This window comes from Mustela putorius, unplaced genomic scaffold, assembly GCF_011764305.1.
Source record: "Mustela putorius furo isolate JIRA1106 unplaced genomic scaffold, ASM1176430v1.1 tig00000580_pilon_pilon_pilon, whole genome shotgun sequence".
NCBI lineage: Eukaryota > Metazoa > Chordata > Mammalia > Carnivora > Mustelidae > Mustela > Mustela putorius.
In genome coordinates this window covers 2,822,508-2,846,516 of record NW_025421423.1, presented here as the reverse complement: position 1 = coordinate 2,846,516, position 24,009 = coordinate 2,822,508, and the positions used below count along the sequence as shown (strand labels likewise).

The 24,009-nt window shown below is 50.0% G+C and overlaps 1 protein-coding gene across 1 annotated transcript; it reads right to left on the bottom strand.

Moving 5' to 3' along the window:
• Window positions 1-2,148: 2,148 nt before the first annotated feature.
• On the bottom strand, window positions 2,149-7,317 carry ALDH1B1 (aldehyde dehydrogenase 1 family member B1). Its single transcript, XM_004747655.3, has 2 exons — window positions 6,883-7,317; window positions 2,149-4,773 (listed from the first exon to the last, which is right to left on the bottom strand). The coding sequence occupies exon 2, from the start codon at window positions 4,761-4,763 to the stop codon at window positions 3,210-3,212; it is 1,554 nt and encodes a 517-aa protein (XP_004747712.2). The 5' UTR covers window positions 4,764-4,773; window positions 6,883-7,317; the 3' UTR covers window positions 2,149-3,209.
• Window positions 7,318-24,009: the final 16,692 nt, after the last annotated feature.

Below are 24,009 nucleotides of genomic sequence, written 5' to 3'. Positions count from 1 at the left end.
CATTTATTTAGCAAGTGGAATGCTAATAATAAGTACCTTGAAGGAAGTTAGAGGCATTAAATGAGATCATATATATTGTAGGTGCCTTTTAAATATTGTATGGGCTTCATGTCACTTCTTTCCTTCTGTGATTTCGTGGCCTCTGTGCTTCTGCTTCGCATAGACTTTTCACCTCTCCCGGGAATGGTCTCCCTGGCAGCCTGCGAGCCCCTGGAGGGAGCTCCTGCCTCATTCAATTCTCCTTCCCCACAACCTGCCCAGAACCTGCACCTGAGCGTCCCCCTACCCCCCTGCTTCTTTTTAATCTGTGGATAATCTGAGCCAATGAACTAACAGGGTGGCCACCAGAGGTCAGGCTCACACCCAGAATAGAGCCAACCCAAACTAGAGCTCTTCAAAGGCCTGGGATCTGAATAGAAGCCCTGGGGGTGGTGGGGGGAGTGGGGTGTCCCACTGGGAAGCAGGGCGTTGGGCTTGTCCAGCAGCACTACTGTGGGCCCTTGAGGCCTCCTGAGGTGTGATTAAATGCTCTCCCCTTGCTGGCCCCTAGCGTATGCATATGAGAAATTGAATCCCAGTGAGCTACATGCTAACCCTCTCAGCTTCCACTTCCTCATCTGAAAAGAGGGTCACTCCACTGCCTACTTTATGGGATTGTGAGGCTTCAGGGGTGTGTAAAGACGACTGGCAGGATCGTGGCCGACAGAGTAAGCGCTTGGTGTAAGCTCGTTGAATGAGTGTTGGTCCAGAGTTGCCCCATCGATGACTGAGTGAAATCCTGCACTGAATGAGGCCCAGTGAAACCTCCTGCTCACACTTCCCACAGTGAGAGCAATGAAGGAGAGCAGACGGGCCTCCGGGCTCAAATGACTAGGGAGCTGTCCTATCGGACTGATCAGTCTCAGAATTTTAGGGACCGGAGCGAGGGAACTAGAGGATTGTCTTTTCGTAGTCCCACCCACACTGGGACACTCTCTAAAAGTTCCTCTTGGTTTAGAAGTACTGAGAAGCAGATAAGGAATGGAGCAATGAAAACACTGGGGTGTTGCTTATTCCTGGTCAGAGACCCCCCCCCCACCTGGCCGCCCAGGTCCCTCATCTCTACCACCCCCCCCCCAGTCTGCTGGAGAGAAACTTGTCTACCATTGCAAAGGTGCCAACAGCCTCCAAGAAGAAGCGATAAAATGTGCCCTTTGGGGGACAGTCAGGATCACCCCAGGCTTAGACAAATGGTGTGAAAAGGAGGCCCTACGAAGGGGAGATGAGGGGCCCAGACAGACCCCAAGTCCATAGGAAGTTTCGAGTCCACTCCTGAAGACACAGAAAAAATCATCGCGATGCCTCGGTGAGATAACAGGACATTAAAGAGATGACCAAGGCTGCGCATTTCCAAGACTGAGTGGACCAAGAAGTGTGGTGATGCGTGAGCAACATGGTCGAGAAAGACAGAAGACAAGGAGAGAGAGGATCAGCCTTGTTTCTGTACCGTGGTCAGGTTGGCTTGGATTTACTCCCTTCAGATGGAGAATGAAGTCCAAAGACTAACAATGAAGACACTGAACTCTGAGGTTTAAAATTCTGGAAAGCAGGGTGTCTGGGCAGTTGTAGGTTGAGCACCCAACTCTTGATTTCAGCTCAGGTCATGATCTCAGAGTCCTGAGACAGCCCATATCAGGCTCTGTGCTCCGTGGGAGTCTGCTTCTCTCTCTCCCTCCACCGCCCCCTCACCCCCCCGGCCCGCTCACATGCACAAGTGCATGCACTCTCTCTGTCAAATAAATCTTTAAATAAATAAATAAATAAATAAAATTCTGGAAACCCCTAACATGTCAGAAAGGCCCTGATGCTGGGCTCTGCTTGAGGGGCAGTGTTTTGGGGTAGGGACTGGGGGACAGTGGGGAAGGCCCAAAATGGGAACTCGGATGGACTTGCTCTAGGCAGGAACCAGGGCTTTTCTCTATGGGTCTTAAAGTTACACTTTATAACCCAGCCAAGAGAAAACAAAAATGCAACTAGAAATATGCTGGGGAGAGGACTTCTGCACCCGGCTGGGGGTTGACTAGATGACTACCTGGGTCCCTTCCATGCCCACGACTCTAAAATTTTCAGTTGTAAGAGAATATTGATTAAAAAAAAAATCGATTGGCAAACAATGTATAAGTATCTTTAATTTTTAACTGAAATTAATTCACATATCATAAAATTCACCCTTTTATGTGAATCCCTGGGCCAATGCAGCACTTTTGTGTATATTCACAAAGTTATACAACCACCATTATTATCCTGTTTCAGAACCCTTTGAAACCTCCCCAAAAGAAATCCTACACCTATTAGCAGTTATTCCCTACTCCCTCCTCCCCTAACATCTGGTAACTGTGAATGTGCTGTCTCTGGATTTGCCTGTTCTGGACATTTCACACAAATGGAATCATACAATATGTGGCCTTGTACGCATGCCTGGCTTCTTTCACTCAGCCTAATGGTTTCAAGGTTCATCCATATTGTGGCACGTGTCAGGACTTCATTCCTTTTTTATGGCTGACTAGCACAAGGAACGTTCCATGCAAACATTTCATTTACCTACTCACTACCTAATGGATGCTTGAGTTATCTTAAAGGAGCGGTTATATAAATGCATTATTTGCCCACTTCTTTCCTCAAATTAATGAAAATCAGTAGCAAAATGCAGGGTAAGCAAGCAAAATAGCCAGCAACTGGTACTTTAAAAAGGAAAAGCAACCTTGGTTTTTTAGGTTCAGTCACTGAAGAATGGGGCCAAGATTTGGAATCCACCTAGTTTGAAACTCTGAATGAGACCATCATTCTGTATGAATTGAGACCATCAACTAAGCATTAGGTTAATCCATGGGTGTGTGGCGGGGGGGGGGTCCTCGGATCAGAAGGAAGAACTAAAAGGCACTGTCCAGATTATAATCTACTTTCCAGAGATTCCCAAGATTTCATGGAAGTAACTCAGGGCCGTGGAGGGGGCTGGGCTGACGCACAGGTGAATAGGACCTGAGTCCAGTCCCCAGCCCTGCTTTAATGAGAGTAGTTCTCATTTTAATTGCTTTATTTGTCGAGCTTCCCTCTAAGAGTTCATTTGAAAAAAAAATAAAGTAGGGTCCGAGGCTAAAAAACGACTTGGCAACCATGGTCTAGGGGTCCATGCAACTCTGTGCTGGAGGTGGGTCCAGTGGTAGCCATTCTTACGAGTTCTTTTGAGGAATCTTGATGGTAACTGTCTTCACCTCCGTGTAGGCCTTAAGCCCATCCTCCCCCAGCTCCCTCCCATTGCCAGATTCCTTAAACCCTCCAAAGGGCGTGTGGCAGGTAACAATGTTGTAGGTGTTTACCCACACCGTGCCGGCCTGGAGCGCCTGTGTGAAGTACATGGCCTTGTCCAGATCCCGGGTGAACACGGCGGCAGCCAAGCCATACCTGGTGTTGTTGGCCCTCTCGATCACCTCCTCCATCTTCCTGAATTTAAATAAGGGCTGCACAGGCCCAAAGATCTCCTCTCTGGCGATCCTCATATCATCCTGCACGCCGCCAAAGACCGTGGGCTTGATGAAGAAACCGCGCTCCCCAAAACGTTCCCCGCCGCAGAGAAGTTGTGCCCCCTCCTTCTGGCCAAGACGGATGTAGCTCAGGATTCGTTCAAACTGCTCTTTGTCCACCTGGGGCCCCTGCTGGGTGTCCAGCTCAAAGGGATTCCCGACTCTTCTCTGCTTAGCCTTCTCCACCGTTCTCTCAAGAAATTCGTCATAGATGGATTCTTCAACGAAGGTCCAGGAGCCCGCACAGCAGCACTGGCCCATGTTGAAGAACAGGGCTTCGTGGCACTGCTCCACGGCGTGGTCCATGTCCGCGTCGGCCAACACGATGCTGGGGCTCTTCCCACCCAGCTCCAGGGTGACTCTCTTCAGGTTGGAATCGCCAGCCGCCTTCTGGATCAGGTGGCCCACCTCAGTAGAGCCGGTGAAGGCCACCTTGTCGACATCCATGTGCTGGGCGATGGCGGCACCTGCCGTGGGGCCGTAGCCGGTGACAATGTTCACCACCCCAGGGGGAAAGCCCGCCTCTTTGATGAGGGAGGCCAAGTACAGGGCAGAAAGGGGGGTCTGCTCTGCCACCTTCATGACCACTGTGTTGCCGGTGGCCAGTGCCGGGGCGAGTTTCCAGCCCTGCATGACCAAGGGGAAGTTCCATGGGATGATCTGGCCACAGACGCCGACAGGCTCGTGGCGGGTGAAGCAGAAATGCTCTCCATCCATGGGGATGGTCTTGCCGTGCCACTTGTCAGCCCAGCCAGCAAAGTACCGGTATACTTTGATGACCTCATCCAGGTCCAAGGCATAGGACTCCTGGAAAGGCTTCCCATTGTCCAACGTCTCCAGTGAAGCCAGGTAGACACGATCCCGCTCCACTAGGTCCGCCAGGCGGTTCAGCAGCCGGCCGCGCTCGGAGGCATCCATCCGGCGCCATGGAGACCCCAGGCGGAAAGCCTCGCGGGCTGCTTTCACTGCCCGATCCACGTCAGCCCGATCCCCTTCGGCCACGTGGCCAATGACCTCTCCCGTGGCGGGGTTGACTGTCGGGAAGGTCTTCTTGCTGGCGGCATCTTGCCACTCATTGTTGATGAACAGCTGGTTGTAGCGGATGTCTGGGTTTGGGATGGGACTTGGAAGGGCGGCCGCGGAAGAGTATGGGGCGGTTCGGACACGGAGGCAAAGCAGCCGGGGCACCAGGGGGCGCAGCATGCTCAGGACTCTGGAGGGGGACAGGAGGAACCAGAGTGAACAGGTGAGAGCAGGCCAAGGGGTCTCCCAAAGGCCCACTCGGCTCAGAGGTTCCAAGTGCTAGCGTAAAGGGGTGCCACCTCTAACAATGTGGACCAGAAGGGGTACAAAGACATGGGCACATCAGGGCTGGGGGGAGGCAACAGTCCTAAAGACCTGTCTGGTTCCAACCTCCTCATGTCCCATTTATCCTCCAGCTCAGTCCCTCACCTCTGCTGAGTCTTGGATCAAATGTCCCCCACTCGTCAAGGCCTTCCCTGACTGTCCTTTATAAAATTTATAGAACGGCAGCTTTTCTCATTGCCAGGACTCTGTCCCCCATTCCTGTGTTTGTTTCTCCCCACCTGACACACCAAAGAGTATATTTACACACGTATATGTTTCTTGCCTGCCTCTCCCCAATACAACATCCACTCCAAGAGGCAGGATTCATTCATTGCTGTGTCCCTGATGCCTCAAAGTCTGCCCGCTGCAGAGCAGCTGCTCCACAGCTAGTCAGTCAGTGATCTACGTTTCCACAAACACTGTTCACAGTTTGACCTCATGATGGAGTAGAAACCAAAGGGACTGAATGACAGAATTGTTCTCTGAGACGAGGTTTTGCTTCACTTCTCCTCTGTGCCTCGGTTTCCTCTTATGTGAAAGGCCTCTTGGAGCTACACCGAATGGGGCTGTGCACTTCAAAAGCAAGGCGACTGTCCGCCGGGCACAACAGAGCTGGCAGTGCCCTCAGAAACCTGCCTAGCCCGCCCCCCGGGGCATAGGTCTCAGCTTCCCAAGAGTGCAGCAAGTCTGGCAGTCGCTGGAAAGAAGGGCCTGTTTATCCTTCCCTAGGACTTGGAAACCGTGCAGACTTTATTAAAACAACAATTGTAAAATTTAAACAATATAACACGTATTCAGTGACATTTAAATGGTGTCTAAAATTCCTAGGTTCACTGAAACTGTTACCCTTCCGCCAGGACATCAATCCCTCCGTCTTTTCTGTCTCAGTTGAGTCTTGACACACCCAGCAGCCAAAAGGAATTGCACCCAGCTTCTCCACCCCCACGCTCTGCCACTGGGTATCCTGGAAAGCAAAGACCCAGCCAGATCCCCCAGCTTCATTCAAGCCAGTGTTGCCCAGGAAAACCCTCCCTTGGAGGGTAGTTGAGCCAGCAGACCTGTCCGGGTGCACTCAGGTTTCACTCTGCTCAGAGCTGTCCCATGCTGGGACAGAAGCAGCTTTGGCTCCAACAGGCCTGCATCTGAGGAGGAAGGGATCCCAGGGGAGGTTAAGTGGGGGTAACCAATCCACAGGGAGGTGAGGGGTGGAGAGGCTGAACAGGTGAAAGAGATAGTCATAGACAAAGACTGGCAAATCTTTCATACTAAGCCAAGGCTGTTGCTCTTCAAGGGGCTTAAATGGGTTCTGTGATTGGAGCCTTCACTTGCAACTGGAAGATCACTGCTCAAGTGCATCGCGCTTTACAGTTTGCAGCCATTTTCTTAACAGTTAAGTCATGGAGACTCTCAGTCGCCCCTGGGGTGATCTGGGCAGATGATCAGGACCGGCATCCTGGAAGGAGGCCGGGGATCAGAGAAGTTTGGGAACTGACGGAGGACACACAGTAACTAAGAATAGGAGCCTCAGCCCGGATTCCCATAGCCCTAGCTTTCTGTTTCCTCCCGACCACGGTGATTTCTTATGGTTCGCAGTATTAGTGTCCACTGTCCAAGAACCGGACTTCCTGCATTGCCCAGTACGAAAGGCACCAACCTCACCCTTTCTGCAGGGAGGTGACACCTGTCTTGGCCTCTCAGCTACGGTCAGGGGCTCTCTTCTGGAGTGGGCTGGATGGCAGGAGCAATGAGGTCGAGCTAAGGGGAGGGCTTGGGGGGGCCTGCATCCTCCGAGCCCAACAGGAGCCACCCGGGACTGGGGTGCAGGCGCAAGTGTTAGCGTGGAGAGGGTCCCATAGCGTGGAAAGGCGGAAAGGCCAGTCCCCAGATGGGGAAGCAGAGACCCAGAAAGGAAGCCTCCATCTCAGGGAGGGGAGTTGCGGCCTGCCTGGGGGCCCAGGGAAAAGGCGCTGATTACCTGCGGCGGGCTCGGGCTCCGGGGCAGCTTCGGGCTCTTGCGGCTGTAGCTCAGCCTCCCGCCGCCAGCTCGCCGCAAGTCTCGCCTCCGCGCAGCCGCTCAGCCGCCAAGAGGCTCCGCCTGCGCCCGGGGCATCGCCGATCTGCGGCCCAGAGGCCAAGGCCGCTCTAACCCCCAGACGCGGGCGCGTCGGGGAGGGGTGCAGGGAGCTGTCGTCCCGCTTCCCGGATCCCAGCCGCTTCCCTCCACCCCACCACGGAGTCTCACGGCACGCTGGAGCGCCTTCTCCCTGCCGCTCTAGCTGCAGTCCCAAGGCGAACGTTTAGGGACGGAAACAAAGACCCAGAATAGGGCAGGCCTTCCCCAGAGCACACACAGAGTTTGCACGGCTCCCACCAGCTGCACCTCGTGAGGCCCTCATCCCTTCAGTGCCTCCCCTCTGTCTGTGTTCCATCTTCGCTGCTCTTCCAGCCGCCCCGCCCCCCAACCCGCACCTTTAAGACTTTTGTGTGATTTTTTTAAATGCATTTTTTTTTTTGTCCTAGGTCAAAAAGAATATGTGCACTATGTAGAATTGTTTGGAAAACTACGTAGAAAGTTTGGAAAACACGGAAAAGTTTGCAAGAATTTTTAAAATACCTTCAATCCAGTTTTCTTGTCAATTTCTGAGAAAAATGTTAAAATCTGTGATGATTGTGGATCTACTTCTTTTAATTCCGCCAGTCTCTGCTTCATGTGTCAGGTACATACATATTTGTGATTATTATGAGCTACGTGTTGACCTTACATCATTATGAAATTATACTTTTGACCTCCAGGGGAAAAAATACCTTCACTCCTTTCACCCCAAAGTTGCCATTTATCTTGAAGTTATTTTTAACTTAGTATTTTTCAAAAATTCCTCTAACAAAAAAGAAATTATATGGTGACCTCTATCTTGCTGCCTGCTTTTTTTCTTTTTTTTTTTTCTTTTGTTCTTCTCTCTCTCTCTCTCTCTTTTTCTTTCTTCTGTTAGTGATTTATTCTGAACCTTTTCTCATGTCATATTAATCAAAAGGCAACATCGTCCTCTCCGAGGTGGCACAGAATTCCATGGTAGGGTAGACCGTGGATGGACACTTAAACTGTGTCCATCTCGTTGCTATAAATCATGCCAACCACACATCTCCCACTCGTCCCACCTCCACTGCACCTTCCTTCTGGTTGGAGACTGGGAAGCTAAGAGCTATTTCCCACTCTGCCTGCAGCTAGAGTTCTAAAGTGGACTAGGTGCTTCTGGTTAGCAGTACCCCTGCCAGATGTGGAAGGCACGGACTATTGTCCTGCCCCTTTGGGAGCATCACTGACAAGATGACGGATTGTGAGGATTTTCTGCATTCATGTTCCTGGTCCCTTCTCCAGCTTCCTGGAAATGGGGTGGCAGCTGTGGCTGCTGCTTCTCCTGGATTTTGACCACCTGCTCTTTGAATCATGGCTGCAGGGGTGTGTGTGCAGCTAACTAGCTCCAGAGGTGGCCTCAGACAGTAAGGAGACCAATGAGCCATGTCCATCTTGTGCTGGGAATCTGTCTTGCTTCTCCCTCCAGCCCTTCCAGCAATTCTGTCAGTACCAGATTCTCATATTAAATCCCTGCCTCGGCACATTATTTAAGGTTCAAGTTTTCCTGCTTGAACCTGGCTGATTCACATTATTCTTTCCTTAAGCTACATCTCTTTGGAATCTTTTGTGACCATGTCCCCCTCAGGATGTTTACAGTCCTTGCCACAAAGTGGAGTTCTTCACTTTCACTAGAAGCAGTGCATTTCGAATCTATGTTCGTGTTTTCCTCGGGCTCCCCCAGCAACTGTGTAGCCCCTTGCAAAGTCCCTTCTGCCTCTCCTGCAGCACAGAGCCGACCTAGCACCCCTTAGGGCACTCGGCACTCCATGATGGACTGACTTAATCAGTCAATTATTAACAGCCTCATTGGGAGAAGCAGATTCCATGACCAAAGGAGCTATCAGTTTTCATGACCCCTTGGAAAGCTGTGGCATGTGTGAGAAGCCAGTGGCAGACAGGAAGTGACCCCATAGAGAGAGGTTCAGGCTGTGTCGTAAGAGGAACAGCTGAAGGAACTGGGGTGTCCACTCCTTAGAACTCATTGGACATGTTTGCACCCTCCAAATCTCCAAAGGCCAAAGACAGGCATCTGTGGCGTCCTAGTGAGGGGAGTTAGAGGGTGCAGAGGAAGAACCTCCTGACAAAGCAGAGCTGGCTAAGGAAGGATAGGAGGGGCTGCTCTGAAAGGCAGTGAGCCCCCCATCCCTGGAGGAGTACAAGAAGGCATAGACAACCATTTGCCAAAATCTTATAGAGAGGAGTACCAAAAAAGGACTGAATAAGACAAGGGACTTCCAGACATAGATGTGCATCAGAATTGCCTACAAAGTATAAAAGGAAAAAAAAAAAAAACAAACCCAAAAAAACAGCCCCACAATCTCTCTGGGTCTTACCTTCAGAGATTCTAAATGTTTAGATGTTGGTTGAGACCTTAGAATTTTTTTCTAAGTTCTCCACATGCTCCTGATATGCAGCTACACGTGGGGAGGACTGACCTAAGTGGTCTTTGGGGGAGTCTATGACTCTACCACGGGTGATTTTCAGAAAGGGACTAATCCAGTGTATGCTTTGTCTCTATTTAGATTTCATTCGGCAAGCCCACCCTTGACATTTCACAAGCTGTGGCTGTCATCAGAACTCATCAAAGTAGTCTCATCTCAAGGCATTTGTAAAAGCATCCAAAAAATCAGAAAGTAAAAACCTGCCACAATGCTTGACATTTATAGTCTGCAGAGAAGGACAAATAGGCAGCCGCTCAGGGTGAAATGCATTCATTAGTTTTGCGGAGAGTTGACTATTATTCAGGAATGTTTTGGATTCAGCTTTTTAATTGGCAAATATATCGAGGCCTCTGTAGCGGATGTTGGGCCTGGAACCACTGTGAGTGTTCGGACTAAAAGGATTGAAGGGGAAATAGTGAGATAAGACAAGCCATAGCCAGGTCATTGTCAGCAAGGAATGTCACCCAGGGATGTGTTTACACTGGCCTGGTGGGGGAAGAGAGGCTATTTCTATACTCTGGCGTTTTGGAGCCTTGTATGTCTAGGAAGTTACTAGAGAAGATTCCTGGCTCTGAGACAATGAACGGATCAGACAGATTCCAAACAAAAAGCCACGCAAGCGGCCGTGGACATTTATTCTGCATGGAGCACAACAGGTGCCTCCGCTCTCTGCCTTTGAACTGGAGATGGAAACTGGGTCAAAATAGCGAGGGAGTTCAGGGAATGAAAATTTAAAAATAACAATGCATGTAAAAGCAAACCCAAATGTACCCCATCCCCCTCCTTTTCTCCGGAGTGAGCCTTTACGCTCTGCACGGTTTACACTGCGGGAATGGGACCGAAGCTGGAACGTTGTCAAACAAGCCTCTGTACCTCAGCTGATAGTTGAGTCAGCTGAGAGCCAGAAAGGGAGCTGGACCTGCCCAAAGACACGTAGGAGGTGTGTGGCCTGAGTTCAGGCTGGATGCCGGCTCGTGCACAACAAGCATAGGAATCACACCGACACAGAAGTGGAGGCGTGGGGCGGCGCAGGGCACCTGAAGTCACGGGTCCTGAGGCAGGGAGATTATCCTGGATGACATGGGGGGGGGGTGCCGTAATCACAAGGGTCCTTTTCAAAGAGGGACAGGGATGTCACCATCAGAGGAGATGTGATAGAGGCAGAGGGTGGAGTCACGGAGCCAGGAGCCAAAGAATGCAAGCAGCTGGAAAAGGCAAGGGGACACGTTTCCCGCAGTGTCTCCAGAAGGAACACAGCTCTGCCGACACCTTGATTTTAGCCCAGTGACACCCATTTCAGAACCCATTTCAGAACTGTAAGATAATAAGTTTGTGTTGTTTTAAGCCATTGATTTTGTTCTAATTTGCTAGCAAATAGAAAATGAATACATTGACGCACTCATTTCTAGCCCTTGTAGGCACAGGGGTTCATGGCCTCTGGCCCAGCCAGAGCAGGCGGAATGTGTTCAACAGTCTTCCATTGCAGACGCCACCATTGCGGTGGACATTGTTTCTTCTGTTCATCCAGCATTCCTCTATTCTGAAAAGGGACCCCCTCCTGCCTCCACCTCGATCATATTTTTGAGTCAGAACTGCCCATCACAGCATTCTCCGTATTCTGGGGACCTCGTCAATCCCTGTTAACTATAAATGCCTTACATTCTGCACTTCTTAGCAAGTTACTGGTGATGCCAATGCAGCTACTGCCAAGACCAGGCTTCAGACAGCGACGGTAGAGGGTGAGGGACAAGCAGGAGCTAAGTGAAGAGGCAGGTGAAAGCTGTGGGTGACAGGGACCAGAGTAGGCATAGACCTTGAGATGGGAGGGGCCAAGTGCATTCAAGGAATGGGGAGAAGACAAGCAGAAGGAATGAAGGAGGCCATGGTTCTAGAAGATGCTGGGGCAGGGGCCAGGCCATGCAGGGTTCTGGAGGCCCAGGTAAGAACCTTGACCCCCTGTGGAGCAATCTAACGTGGTCCTACCCTAGAGGAGTTCAGAGGACAGCAGGAACCCGACCCAACCACACTAATGCAATAAACTACCACACACCTCTGGCAGAGTGTGGCACCAAGCTCTGTGGGCGCACAGAGGAGGGAGCCCCAAGTTCCTCAGTCCTGGGGTCTCTCGGGAGATGACTTCAGCTGAGTCCCGTGTGAAAACGAGTTCAGACACGGATCATGAAACAGGGCTTCTCAACTCTGGCCGAGGGAGCGTCACCCGGACAGCTTTCTACACCATCAGTGCCTGAGCAACGCTTCCCATCCCCCATCAGAATCCTCCGGTGTTTGCAGGGTTGTCTAATTTTCCTTGTTGTCGTTTGGTTTTGTTTTTCAGCTCCTCTACTGACTCCAGTAAGTAGCTTTTTGTGAACTCCTGACATGAGAGAGAACCCAAAATAAAAGTGGCTTAAACAAAAGAGAAGCGTACTTCTCCTCTCCCTTCAAGGAAGTGCAGAGATGGGCTGTCTTGGGTGGGGAGGAATTCTGCTTTGCCTTCCTTTCTTACGGCGCAGAATCCCACTGGAGTTTTGAGGAAGAAGGAGGCGCGCTGACACGATCCAGTTAGAAATTTGAAGATTATTCTGGTTGTAGTATGTGTCTTCTCTAGTCTCCTAGAGGGAGCGATGATTCCGAGTTAAATTACCCAAAACAGCAGGTGTCAAGAACTACTTAAGCGGGCTGCTGATGGCCCTAGGGGGGGTCGTTATATTCTATTTCTGAAGATGCTTAAACTGGTTCATAATAAAAAGCCAACAACTATGAAAAGATTATGTCACCAAATCATGAGAATGTGTCCTCCCAGTTCAAAGGCTCTGTAATGGATCTGTCCCTTCGTGCCCCTCGTGACTGGGCCCAAGGGGTCTATGTGTTCATCCAGATGCACAGTTCATTGTTGCAATCACTGAACAGGGCTAGTGGGGCACAAAGGGCAAGGGCCTCGGTGTCAGCGCCTGGGTGTGTGTGACTTTGGGCAATTATTTTTCTTGGCCTCAGTCTCCCCCACTGTTAAAGGAGTGGCGATAAGATACACCAAAGAACCATTAGAGGATCGGGGCCCCAGAAAGTTAGAGTCAGGCTGTTAAACGATGTTCATTGTTAGCAGAGTCCTTGGACCACAAACTTCGGCCCCGCACACATGCTGTTTGTGAAGCTGTCAGTTGACTCTCCCATCCTGTTATTGTCGCCGATTATGGGCCATAATGAGGCAATGACTGAAGTACAAAGTGTTGGCAGAGGCCAAGTGTATCTTTACACACTTGCTGATTGAGCGATCCTGAGATGTCACCTTACCACGTGACAGATTTGCCAATGAATGCACAAGGGCCCCTTAGATCCAGGAATATCTGATCAGAGCAGGGGAGCATGGACAAGCGGCTGCTCAGGATGCCCTTGACTTTGACCTCTCTCTCCAGTCAGTTCTACTGGCTTCGAGGACTATTTCCACACTAACAAGCATCTGCCTTCTATCTTTCCTCCCTTCACTCAGCTCCTCTCACGGATGGCTCCGTAGCAGAGATGAACCGGGCACTCTCCCCGGCCTCAGGCTGCAGACCAGGGAGGTAGACAGACAGGGATACTGGTGTGTTACTCTTACACAGTATGAAAAAAGCTCCGGTGCCAATGGAGCAAAGCAAAATAAGAAATGGGACACAACACACCTGTGAAGATCTTGGGAGGCTTCCTGGAGGAGGTAACACTTGATCTGAATATTGAATGCCACAGAGAGCCAGTGGAGAGGTGGCATTCCTGGAAAGCAGGTTCATAGGTGCAAAAGACTAGAAATGAGGGGCGGCCTGGGTGGCGTAGGGAGCTGTGAGTAGCTCCTGCTGGCTGGGGCCTGGGGGGTGTTGAGCAAGGTGGAGTGCAGTGAGAGAGCCAAGGCTGGAGGGGGAAGCGGGATATATCATGAAGGGCCTAGGTGCCAGGCTAAGGAGAGTCAATGTCATTCTGAGGAGGCACAGAAGGACTTTAAGGCAGGGGATGGGGGGCTGTGACTTGGTTAGGAGAGAGCCATTTTATTTCATCAGGTCCCACGAGTGAGGATTACATTTAACTGTGAGAAATGGAGACTCCAGTAGCAGTGACATATAAAATGGGAGTTGATTTCTCTAAATAAGGAAAATAAGCCCAGAGGTAAGCAGTGCAGGAGGGCGATAAATGACCCTCTGATAAGCGCAGCCCTCCAGCTCACCGTTTGGTCACCCTTAGCAGTAAGCATTGTCTTGGGGGTTCAAAAGAGCAGCTACTGCCGCCGCATTTCAGGGGGCAGAAGGGAGGGAGGAGTGGGGACAAAAAGGCAAAGTATGTATGTCCACTGCTTTTAAAGGAAGGTCCCCAAAGCTTCCACCAAACCCTTCCATTTTCACTCCTTTGGCCAGAGCTTGGCCACATGGTACTGCTAACTACAAGGAAGGCTGGGACCTGCAGTCTTTATATGGCGTGGTCATTTTAAAAGATCCCGTTTCTGTGATTCTGTGGGAATACAGACACTGGGGAGTATCTGGGAGACTCTGCCAGGGACCCTCCTGGCTCTGGTTTGAAGATAAGTGTTACCAGCTTTGGTTGACAGATAAAGACACTGAGGCTCAGAGAGTGGAAATGATTGACTCATCAGTGGGGCCCTGAATTGCAAAGCTTGGCTTTGATTGCCACACTCTTAAGCGCTAGCAAGCTCCTGGAGGTGCGAGACCTGGGCTGAGCCTCCCCTCTCCAAATCTGGTTCCAAAGATCCCGCCATGACTGCATCAGTGGGTCATCCCAGAGGAGCAGCGTCTTCCTGAGAGGATTCCCACGATGGCTGATCCTACTCTTGGCCTTACAGAATCAGGGACAGAGCAGGGAGCAAGGGGGCCCTTCGAGATTCTGGTCCAATGTTGCCAATGTACAGATGGGGAGACTGAAGCCCACAGAGGCCAAGGGACTTCTCCGGGTCTTTCAGGGAGTCCGTGGTGGGGGAGGGGGCTTAGACTAGCATCCATAACATGAACCTACACATGTCACAGTCTTATTAATCATTTACCTGGTATCTAGTGTGGTGTTTAAACAACCTTTTCAGATAAGTTGCATCCTGGTTAAGGCCACAGCTGCAGGTTGGTGAAATTCCCCCAGGGTTGGAATAAGAAAGGGGTTTCCCATTGCACACCTGTTCATAAGGATTATGGATCATGAAATATTCCTTCCCCAGAACAGAGTAGTATGTTTGCAGGGACGGGGAGGACAGAACCACAGAGGAGAGAGGACATAGATGCAGTGGGCAGAGCCCCATGCCGGGGGCCAGAGGTTTGGGTTCCAGGCTTCCTGCCTCACTGTGGGCACTCTGGGCCCAACTGTCCATACAGTGAGGGGACTGGGCTAGCCACAGACCCAAACGAAATCTTACACAGAAGCTCAATGTCAGTTGGATCTCCCAAGCCCTGGGGACACCTGAGACAGCTCCAGGGGTCTCTGTGACCCTGCTGTCCTTCTCAGCTCTGCCCCTGGGCTGAGGTGTCTAGAGATGCTCACAAGGAGGGGAAACATAAAGGGACTCAGGGGCAGGAGCCGGGCAGCGTGGCCTCCCCTGGCCTGGGGAGAGTCCTTCACGGGTCTGGAGGACAGCTGGCCAGGTCTTTCCTTTCAGGGCCAACTTTTCGGACCAAACGGCCTGCTAGAAAGGAGGGTGGGTGGACAGATCAGGGGTCCCTTGGTGGTCAATGCCTTCCCAGCACTCTGAGTTCGCCCACAAGCTGGGCCCCACTCTGGTGGGTAAAGGGTGGCAGAGTCTCCCCAGAGAGACAGTATCAGGCTGGGAAGTGCTTGAGCCTCTGGAGGGCTGGGCCTGCTATTCAAAACCTGAACACCAGAAATCCGCCCTCACGAGCAAACAGAGGGCCCGCTGTCCTTCCATGCCTCGTCTTTGTGTCCCCCCCTCTCTCGGCCTGGCAAGACGCCTTCGGATGCTGAGTCACAAGGAGGTTTTGGGGGTCCCAGGGCAGTGGCTGAGAGTAGATATAAGTGGGGCCTTGGGGGCTCAGACATCGGCTGCTTACAAACGGGCAGGTGATCATTTCCTCCAAAAGCAGCCACATGGCAGCACTCGTGGTCTTCAGCGGGGACAATGAGTCCGGCGCTGTCATTTATGACTTGAGCCAAAGGGGTTTATCGCTGTGACAGGGAGAACACGAACTAAGAGCATTCTTGCCCTGACGGTATAGGACAGGAGGTAGAATCCCAAGCTGGGACAGCGGCTTGCCCCAGGGCAGGCAGAGGGACCCCGACAGGGCAGGGCATGGTGGAGGAGAACCCCAAGTCTCTACCTCTGCACCCTGAAGCCGCTACATGGGTGGGCTTGGGGGTACAATGACTGCTTGCTGGGGACTGATCAGGGCCTTCAACAGGCGTGTTTATTTAAAGGGCTTCTAGACTCTCAACACCCAGAAGGAAAGAAGAGATAACCCAATCTTGTTTTCAAGCAAAAAGAAAACCAAAAAGGAGGGGTCATGGGGGGACACAATCGTCCTCCAGCTGGGGAGGCCAGAATCGGACTGCCTTCCACTAAAGCCGTCTCTGCGACAGGGACAAAGGAGCAGCTGTACTGAGGGGGGCTGTTGATTCACCAAACCATGTTTGCAGACCTGTTTAATCATTGTCTTCTAATCAGCGCCATGATTCTGTGCTTCACAGGGCAGCGAGGTGGGGCAGACAGGGCCCTCCTGCCCCAGATGTGGGGGCTTCTGGCCCCACCCAGCCTGGGTCTGTCCCCTGGCCCCGGGTTGTTGCCCTGGTTCCAGCTCCCAGGGCTTGCAGCCCCTGGGCTCCGTTCCAAAGCTCTCTCGAGCTAGGAAACCCTTTCTGCTTCCAGCTGACGAGCATTGAGGAGCACAGAAGAGGAAAAGCAATTATTTTTGAAAACTCAAGGTCATCCCTTCAGGGAGCCCTCAAGTCCAGAGTAAACCAAACTCCTGGTTCTAAAACCTGAAGGATTTTTACAATCCTCCTCAGCCTGCCAGACGGGCTCTACCTTTCCTGAATATGTGTAAATTTCTTGCAACCTTAAGGCGTGCTGGGAGCAAGACATTCACCTCGGTGACACTGAACCAGGTGCTTGGCCTGGGCTTTGAGTGGCACAGGAATCCCATGAAGCCGGAGAGACATCTGATTAGATCCTATCTTATGTCCCCCTGGAGTTTGAAATGCTTAATTTAAGTGTACCTGAAAATGTCACCATGTTAGTGATCTACTGAACCTTCCTATCTATCCTGAGAATTTTTAAAGTGGGTAGAGCAGGCACTGAAAGGCACTGAAAGATGATCTGTCTGTCTGGATTGAAGTATGGTACTAATTAACATCTATTGAGGGCTTACTACGTGCTGAACAATTTACACGGATTACCTGTTTAAGGCTCATCACACCCATGGGATAGGTAACCGAACTGATTTCTGTCTCCAAGGAGGAACTGATCTAGAGAGGCTTTGCTCAGCCTGGCTGCCCATTAGAATCACTGGGGGTCTTAAAAAACACTGATGCCCAAGCCCCTAACCCAGACCTCCTGAATCAATCTTCAGGGATGCGGCCTGGCCATGGGAATGATTTGAAGTGTTCTGGGTGATTCTAATGTGTAGTCAGAGCTGAGAAGATATAGCTGTAGAATCTGCCCAAGGTCATCGAGTGAACGAGTGATGGGTTCTAATTCAGCATGTTTCACTCATCAGGCCTCATTGGAACATGCAGGAAATCAGTGTCATTGGTTATCCTCCCAAAGGAGCTACGGCTTTGGTGTGAAGGTCCTTCTCCCCTTAACAACAAAGGCATGAGTGAGCCGGGAAACCTCCAGCACTTGCAGCTCGGGAACCAGAGGTGTTTTTTTCCTGCTCTAAGTTTTCCTGATTGTCCCAAATGAACATGACATAGTGTATTAGTTTGCTATTCCCCCTGATACAAATGACCACAAACTTATGGTTTAGAACAATGCATGCTTATTCTTTGACAGTTCTGAAAGTCAGAAGTCCGAAATCAGGTGCACTGACCAAAATCAAGGTGTCGGGGCTATATACCCTCTGTTCTCCCTCTAAGAGGGAAATCCATCTCCTTGTGTTTCCAGTTTCTAAAACTGGTTTTCTTACACTCCTTGGCTCATGTCCCCTCCAAAGCCAGCAGTGTGTGTATCTGCTTCTCTTTTACAAGGACCCTTGTGATTGCTATTAAGGCCTACCTGGGTAATCCCAAAAGTCTCCCCATTTTAAGATCTTCAGCTTAATCACATGCTGACTCCACCTTACAGTCAGCCCCAGGGGTATGGTACGTGACTTTAATCTGTCCTCGCCCCTACAGTTGATCAACCCATTGCTTCGGTAGACACTACAGTGGCTGACTTAAGAGAAACCGAAAGAATCCATCACAAGGGAAAGAGACAGATTGAAAGGCGAGGGGAAAAAAAGCATCCTGCTGACAATAAAATGGTGGAAAGGGGGCCCATCAAGGTCTCTTACAAACAACTGTGGCAAGATCTAAGATCATCTGGGACCTTGAGAGAAAATAGAGACAAGCTCCCAATTCAGTTTTGCTAAGCCCAGTGAAGGTGCTGCTTCAGGAAAAGTGGGTTATTCCTTTGAAGGGAGGCTCAGAACAGCCAGGTGTGTTGCCAAGTGCCCTTCTGCTAACAGAGGAATTTGAGGGGTGAGTGCCCCCCACCTCTAGAAACTAGGGGTTAGGCTAATGTTACCCTTGAGTGTGTATAATAGGAGGTGACCAGAGGTCCCTTGTTGAACTAACAATTTATTGGTCTTGCACTAACAAATAGACTGTACTAGCTCTGACAGACACTGGAGCTGAATGCACACTTATCTAAGGAACCTCTTGAAATTGGGGGAGAAATAAAGGATACTGATGGTAAATTTCAGGCAAAGACACTTTTCCACCTAAGGTAATTCTCATGGGGAAACACCCTTATCCATACTTCCCTTCAGGTTCAAAGCCATCTGTGATCTGGCTGAAGGCAACTGAAATGAAATCATGTTGGTTGATATTAATTTAGTCCAAATGAAAATTTGGTTAAGAAAAAAAGATGCTATAGCCAGTACTCAAGAGAGCGCCCGACGAGCCCCGGCTCCTGGCACTCACACCCTGCCCACCTTGGTAGATCCCTCCCACGCTGTGCTTGGAGGGTTGGTCTGTGTCACCAGTGGTGAATGGCAGAAGTGATGGTGCTATGTCAACCCAGGATTCAATCATGGAAGACAGAGGCCTCTGTCTTGGGCTTTTTCTCTCTGATCTCTCACTCTAGGGAAGCAAGCTGCCATGTGAGCTTTGGAGACACGCACCTCAGGTGAACTGTGGCCTCCTTTCAAGCTGTCAACAGCCCATAAGTGCACTTGGAAGTGGATCCACCGGCCCAGGCAAGTCATCTGGAGGCTGTGAACAGCTTGGTCACAACCCCCTGAGAGACTTGGAGCCAGAACCAGCTAGCTAAACCGTTCCTGCATTCCTGACCCTCAGAAACTTGTTTAAAAAGTGCTAAGTTTGGGGACCATCTATTATGTGACAATAGATTATGAGTACTGCCACTGTTCTGTCTCCGTTCTGGAACTGACTATTTTTAGTTCCTCCAGTGGGACATTCCGCAAACTTTCAGGTAACTTGAAGCATTTTGTCCACTTTCCAGAAGTGTGCACTGATTGATGTTTCTCTTTTCATAAATGTTTGGCCATTGGTCTCTGTGTTCCCAGGTTTTAATATGAAAAAAGACAAAAAAAAAATATATGAAAAAAGACAAAGAGACGATGACTTGGAACGATCTAATATCTAAAAATGGGGACTGGCTGGGACAAGGCTCACAGCTCGTCATCACTGGTGCTTCCCCAACATGGGGCTGTGGGAAGTGGCTGGGACCTCCTTTGTCAGGACAGACCGTTATAGCCCAGGTGGCCCACGGCCTCTTTTAGAATGACCCTCTCTTTCTGAAAACCTCCATCTTCCCCTCCATCCCCCACCCCCCACCTTGCCTTTGGCTTTACCCTCACCAGGGGCCTTGGGTGAGAAGAACTTTCAGTAGTGGTGAGAATCACATTCTTTTCTATGCCTGAGGTGGGGCCTCACTCCGTCAGCTTTCCTAAGCCAGTTTCTGGGCATTTCTCCTCCTGGTTCTTGACCTCATTTCTAAACTGCACACTGACTACAGTGAAGTGACCCTGACTCTCTTTCCTTAACAACATTTCCACCTCCTCCATACAAGGGAGCTTCAGCCGGAGATCAGAATCAGAAGGAAAGCAAAGGGATTGGAGTAATTCACACCAGGGGGTGAATGGCTAATAGCTCCATGACTCCACTGCCCACCCCCCCTTACTTATATTAGCCTTAAAAACCAACCAACCAACCAAATGAGTAAGAGTGAATCATTCTGATGGCATTTCACATGGACTGGAGAAAAGGGAACTACTCTGCTACTTGGAAAGATAGAGCAACCAGAAACCTTTTCCACAGCCTCTGGCCAGACTTCAGCCTCTGGGATCAGACTGAGCTGAGGCTCTGCCACTGACAGGCTTTGCGACCTCAGCAAATCAGTAACTTCTCTGAGCTTCAGTTTCCATGTCGTAGAAGGCTGTGACGACCTCTGCCTCTGACTCGTAATAAGCTACAAACAAGCCAGCACAGATGAGGTGCCCAGATAAGTGGGTGCGCCTTTTTCTTCTTTCCCTCCTTCCACGGCTGGATGTGGACCTCCTTCCACACCAGCCCCGGCCCCAGGATCTGGTATGCTGGCCGTGAGCAGAGTGGGCTGTGGGAAGAGAGCCAGGTCAGCCCTGGCCATCAGGATGTGAGGATGGTGAGTGACCTTCTTCCCAGAAGCCCCTGGCCCCACATTCCCTAACTGGGTCCAGATGGTGGAAGCTGAGGGTTGACTGTGGGACAGGCCTGGCGGCAGGCTCCCACGTGCCAGGCAGCCTGGAGGGGGGAACAGCTTTCCTTTAAGGCAAGTTGGCTCAGCCCACTGCTTTGTTTAGCTTCAAACATCCAACTTCTCACTTCTATTTGAAAACCTGCCTCTGATGTGATGGCCTGGCAGCTGGTGAGAAACATGGGGAGCCGCATCTGTGTGTGTGTGTGTGTGTGTGTGTGTGTGTGAGCCTGGTCTTCTCTGTGCCTGAGATCACATTCGATCACTCGTTCAGCTGATACCCAGTAGATGCCTACTTACTATCTGTGCGGGATGCTGGGATCCAGCTGGTGAGAAGACAAACAAGGTCCCAGCTCTCAGAGTGTAGGTTCAGGTAGGGGCAAGGCCGTCCCTAGCTCATTAGCCAAAGCACACAGGTTGGTGTAAGGTTGAGGCCCGTGACGAGTGTTTTCAAGGTTGGGACGATACTATCACCAAAGTGAGTAATGGCCCTTAACCAGGCAGAAGGGGCTGGTGCATTTAAGTGTTTCTGCTAGTCCATTCATCCAACTATTATTTACAGCTACTCTGCCCCAGGCATGTGTTAAGCCCTCAAGGGAACTGTCATCTTGCCTGCCAGGAGTTCCTTGAGGGTCCTCAGGACCCTCTATGGTAGACCCAGGCTTGATTATGCCGCAGGAACTCAGATAGTGAGACTGGGATGGAAAGCCATGCAGAAAAGCAGAGAATCCTTCCTGGCTGACCAGGGGTTTGAGGCATGAGGAGGGCCAAGATTATCACTAGCATTACTGGGAACACAGGGGACCTGAGAGACTAAGGGCTGTGTGACATCAGGCAAGCCCTCTCTGTCTTTGGTCTTCAGTTGTCCCTACTGTACAAAAAAGGGGCTGGAACAGGTCAACATCAGGGTCCAAGCCACAGAGCCCAGGACAAGATCTGGGACAGAGCAGGAATGACGATGTCGTTTGTCAGAGGGAACCAGTGCAGCCGGAGTTGGAGATGTGAGGAGTGCTTATGACATAGAGTACGAGCTAGTGCCGCACGACTCTCGTCCTCCCTGCTCACGATCAGGGTTGTTTTGTAACCTGACGAACACAGCACATGTGAGGAACATAGCGATTCTCAGATCACTAGGTCTGACAGGTAAATTTCCTTTTAAAGCCTGATGTTAAATATATTCTAAAGTGATCATAATTCATCAATTTTTTTTTTTTTACAAGAACAATTATAGTGTAGCAATCAGTTCTGGGACACATAAAACAGGATTCCAGAACTCTCTATCTTTGCTTCCAAAGATTGGAATGCGGAAAGGAAAAAACAGTAACTTTCCAGCAGAGGCACCTGGCAAATACCACCTCAACTGAGTGATCAAAGAGAATTGTCACCAGTGATGGCAAGGGTCACTGGAATGTCGTGACCTGTGGTGTTCTTCCCATAAGTCTATAGCCTCAGTCTAAGCACGAGAATAACATTAGCCAAGCCCAGATGAGAGGACATCCTCTCGGATACTGAGTCAGAACTTCTTGAGACTGTCAGGCCCTTGAAAAACAAGGAGGGACTGAGGAACTGTCCCAATCCAGAGGAGGCATGAGGAGACATGACAGCTAACTGTAACACGGTGCCCTGCCCTGGCTCATGCTGCAGAAAGACGACATTAATGGAAAAACTGGTGGAATTCAAATAAAGTCTGACACTTACTTACTAGGCCTGTACCGATGCCAAATGTCCTGATTTTGACACACGTACCACGGTAACATGAGATGTTCACGACAGGGAAAACTGGACGAGGGCTATTTGTGAACGTTCTGTACGATCTACACAATTTATTTTTTCTGTAAAAGTAAATTTTTCCAAAGTAAAGTTTATTTAAACAACAACAACAACAAAAACCATGTAGGGCCCCTGGGTGGCTCCGTGGGTTAAGCCTCTGCCTTTGGCTCAGGTCATGGTCTCAGGGTCCTAGGATCGAGCCCTGCATTGGGCTCCCTGCTTCCCCCCTTCTCTCTCTGCCTGCCTCTCTGCCTACTTGTGGTCTCTGTCTCTGTCAAATAAATAAGTAAAATCTTAAAAAAAAAAAAAAGATGTAGAAACATGTTAAGCCTAAAATGAAAGCATTTGGCAAAAAAGGAGAGAAGGATGACTAATAGACAAAATAAATACGTTCCTTCTTAGAAAATGCCATAGAATAATTTGTTTCGTCCTAGTTGATGGGGTTGGTGTTTTTGATAATTAACAAAATTCCTAAGGAAACGAAGCCAAACTATGAGGATTTATGAAAGGTGCTGCCTTATAAAATCATACTTCAGCTTGGTGCGAATATACCGGGCCACACAAGATGCGCTAAAGGCACAGGAGGAATCACTAACTCTGGAAGGATTGCAGAAGACTTCCCGGAGGAGGGGACATTTTGTTTTTTGTTTTTTGTTTTTTTTTTTTTAAAGATTTTATTTATTTATTTGACAGAGAGAGATCACAAGTAGGCAGAGAGGCAGGCAGAGAGAGAGAGGAGGAAGCAGGCTCCCTGCTGAGCAGAGAGCCTGATGCGGGACTCGATCCCAGCACCCTGAGATCATGACCTGAGCCGAAGGCAGCGGTTTAACCCACTGAGCCACCCAGGCGCCCCGGAGGGGACATTTTGAATAGAATTTTAAATGAGGTACAGGAGTTATGAAGCTAATGAGAAAGAGTAAGGACAGGAATCTTTATAACTATATCTACTAAATATTGGTTACCTACAAAGTGCCAGCTACTAGGCTAGGCTCTGGGGGTATAGCTGTAAACAAAACCAAGAAATGTTCTCTGTCCTCATGGTGTTCTGCTTCCTGTTATCTTCTGCAACCTATGTAATTACATAGCCGTAATTATGGAGTGGATATGGATACTTAGGGACGTGTGTTCTAGAAATATCCACTACTGGGCCTGCCCTGTATTCTATGAGACACCACTCTGTGTTAGGCTCTGCTACCCAAGCCAACAGATAGCTTTGTCAAGTATGTTATCTGTGCAACTGCATGGGACACTTAGGTTGGTCCCCCCCCCCCCCCGCTGCTGTCATCATCCTGAAATCCTGAATAATTTTACCTTTGAACTTGGGCTTATAAGTGAAGTTGAATGAGACAATGAAGCATGCCTGTGAGCAGAGGAGCTACACCAGGTAGCAGGGCTTGCCCATGTGGGCTTCGACCCACGGGGATGGTGAGCAGTGCACATAGCAAGCAGAAGGCCTGGCCACTGGCTGTGCATGCACAGTCCATCTGGGGTGGTCTCGGGTAACTGTAGGACCTTATGGGGGCACTCAGGGCCGGGACATGAGCTCGGACTGGTGCGAGCAGCTACTGCAGATGTAGCAGTGCTGGTGACAGCTGAGGCCTTGGGAGGAAAAAGCCTTAGAAGCTGAGCTATTGGTCCTTGGATTATTGAAGGGCTACTAAGTGTCAGGTTCCGTGTTTGATAGGAACTCCAGTTATGCCCCACAAGAGATGGAAGGAAATGCTCATTTTTTTCCTTTAGTTTTTTTGTCTCATTAAAAAATATTATATAGCAAATTTTAGAAGAAATAAAAAAGAAGAAAAAGAAAATTTCTGTAGGCTCAAAATCTCAACAAGTAACAACACCATTTTGGTGTATTTTTTTTTCTAGACTTTGCAATGCACA

What these genes read in the sequence shown, in the direction of transcription:
- ALDH1B1 (XM_004747655.3), bottom strand. Translation starts at nt 4,763, where the DNA reads ATGCTGCGCCCCCTGGTGCCCCGGCTGCTTTGCCTCCGTGTCCGAACC.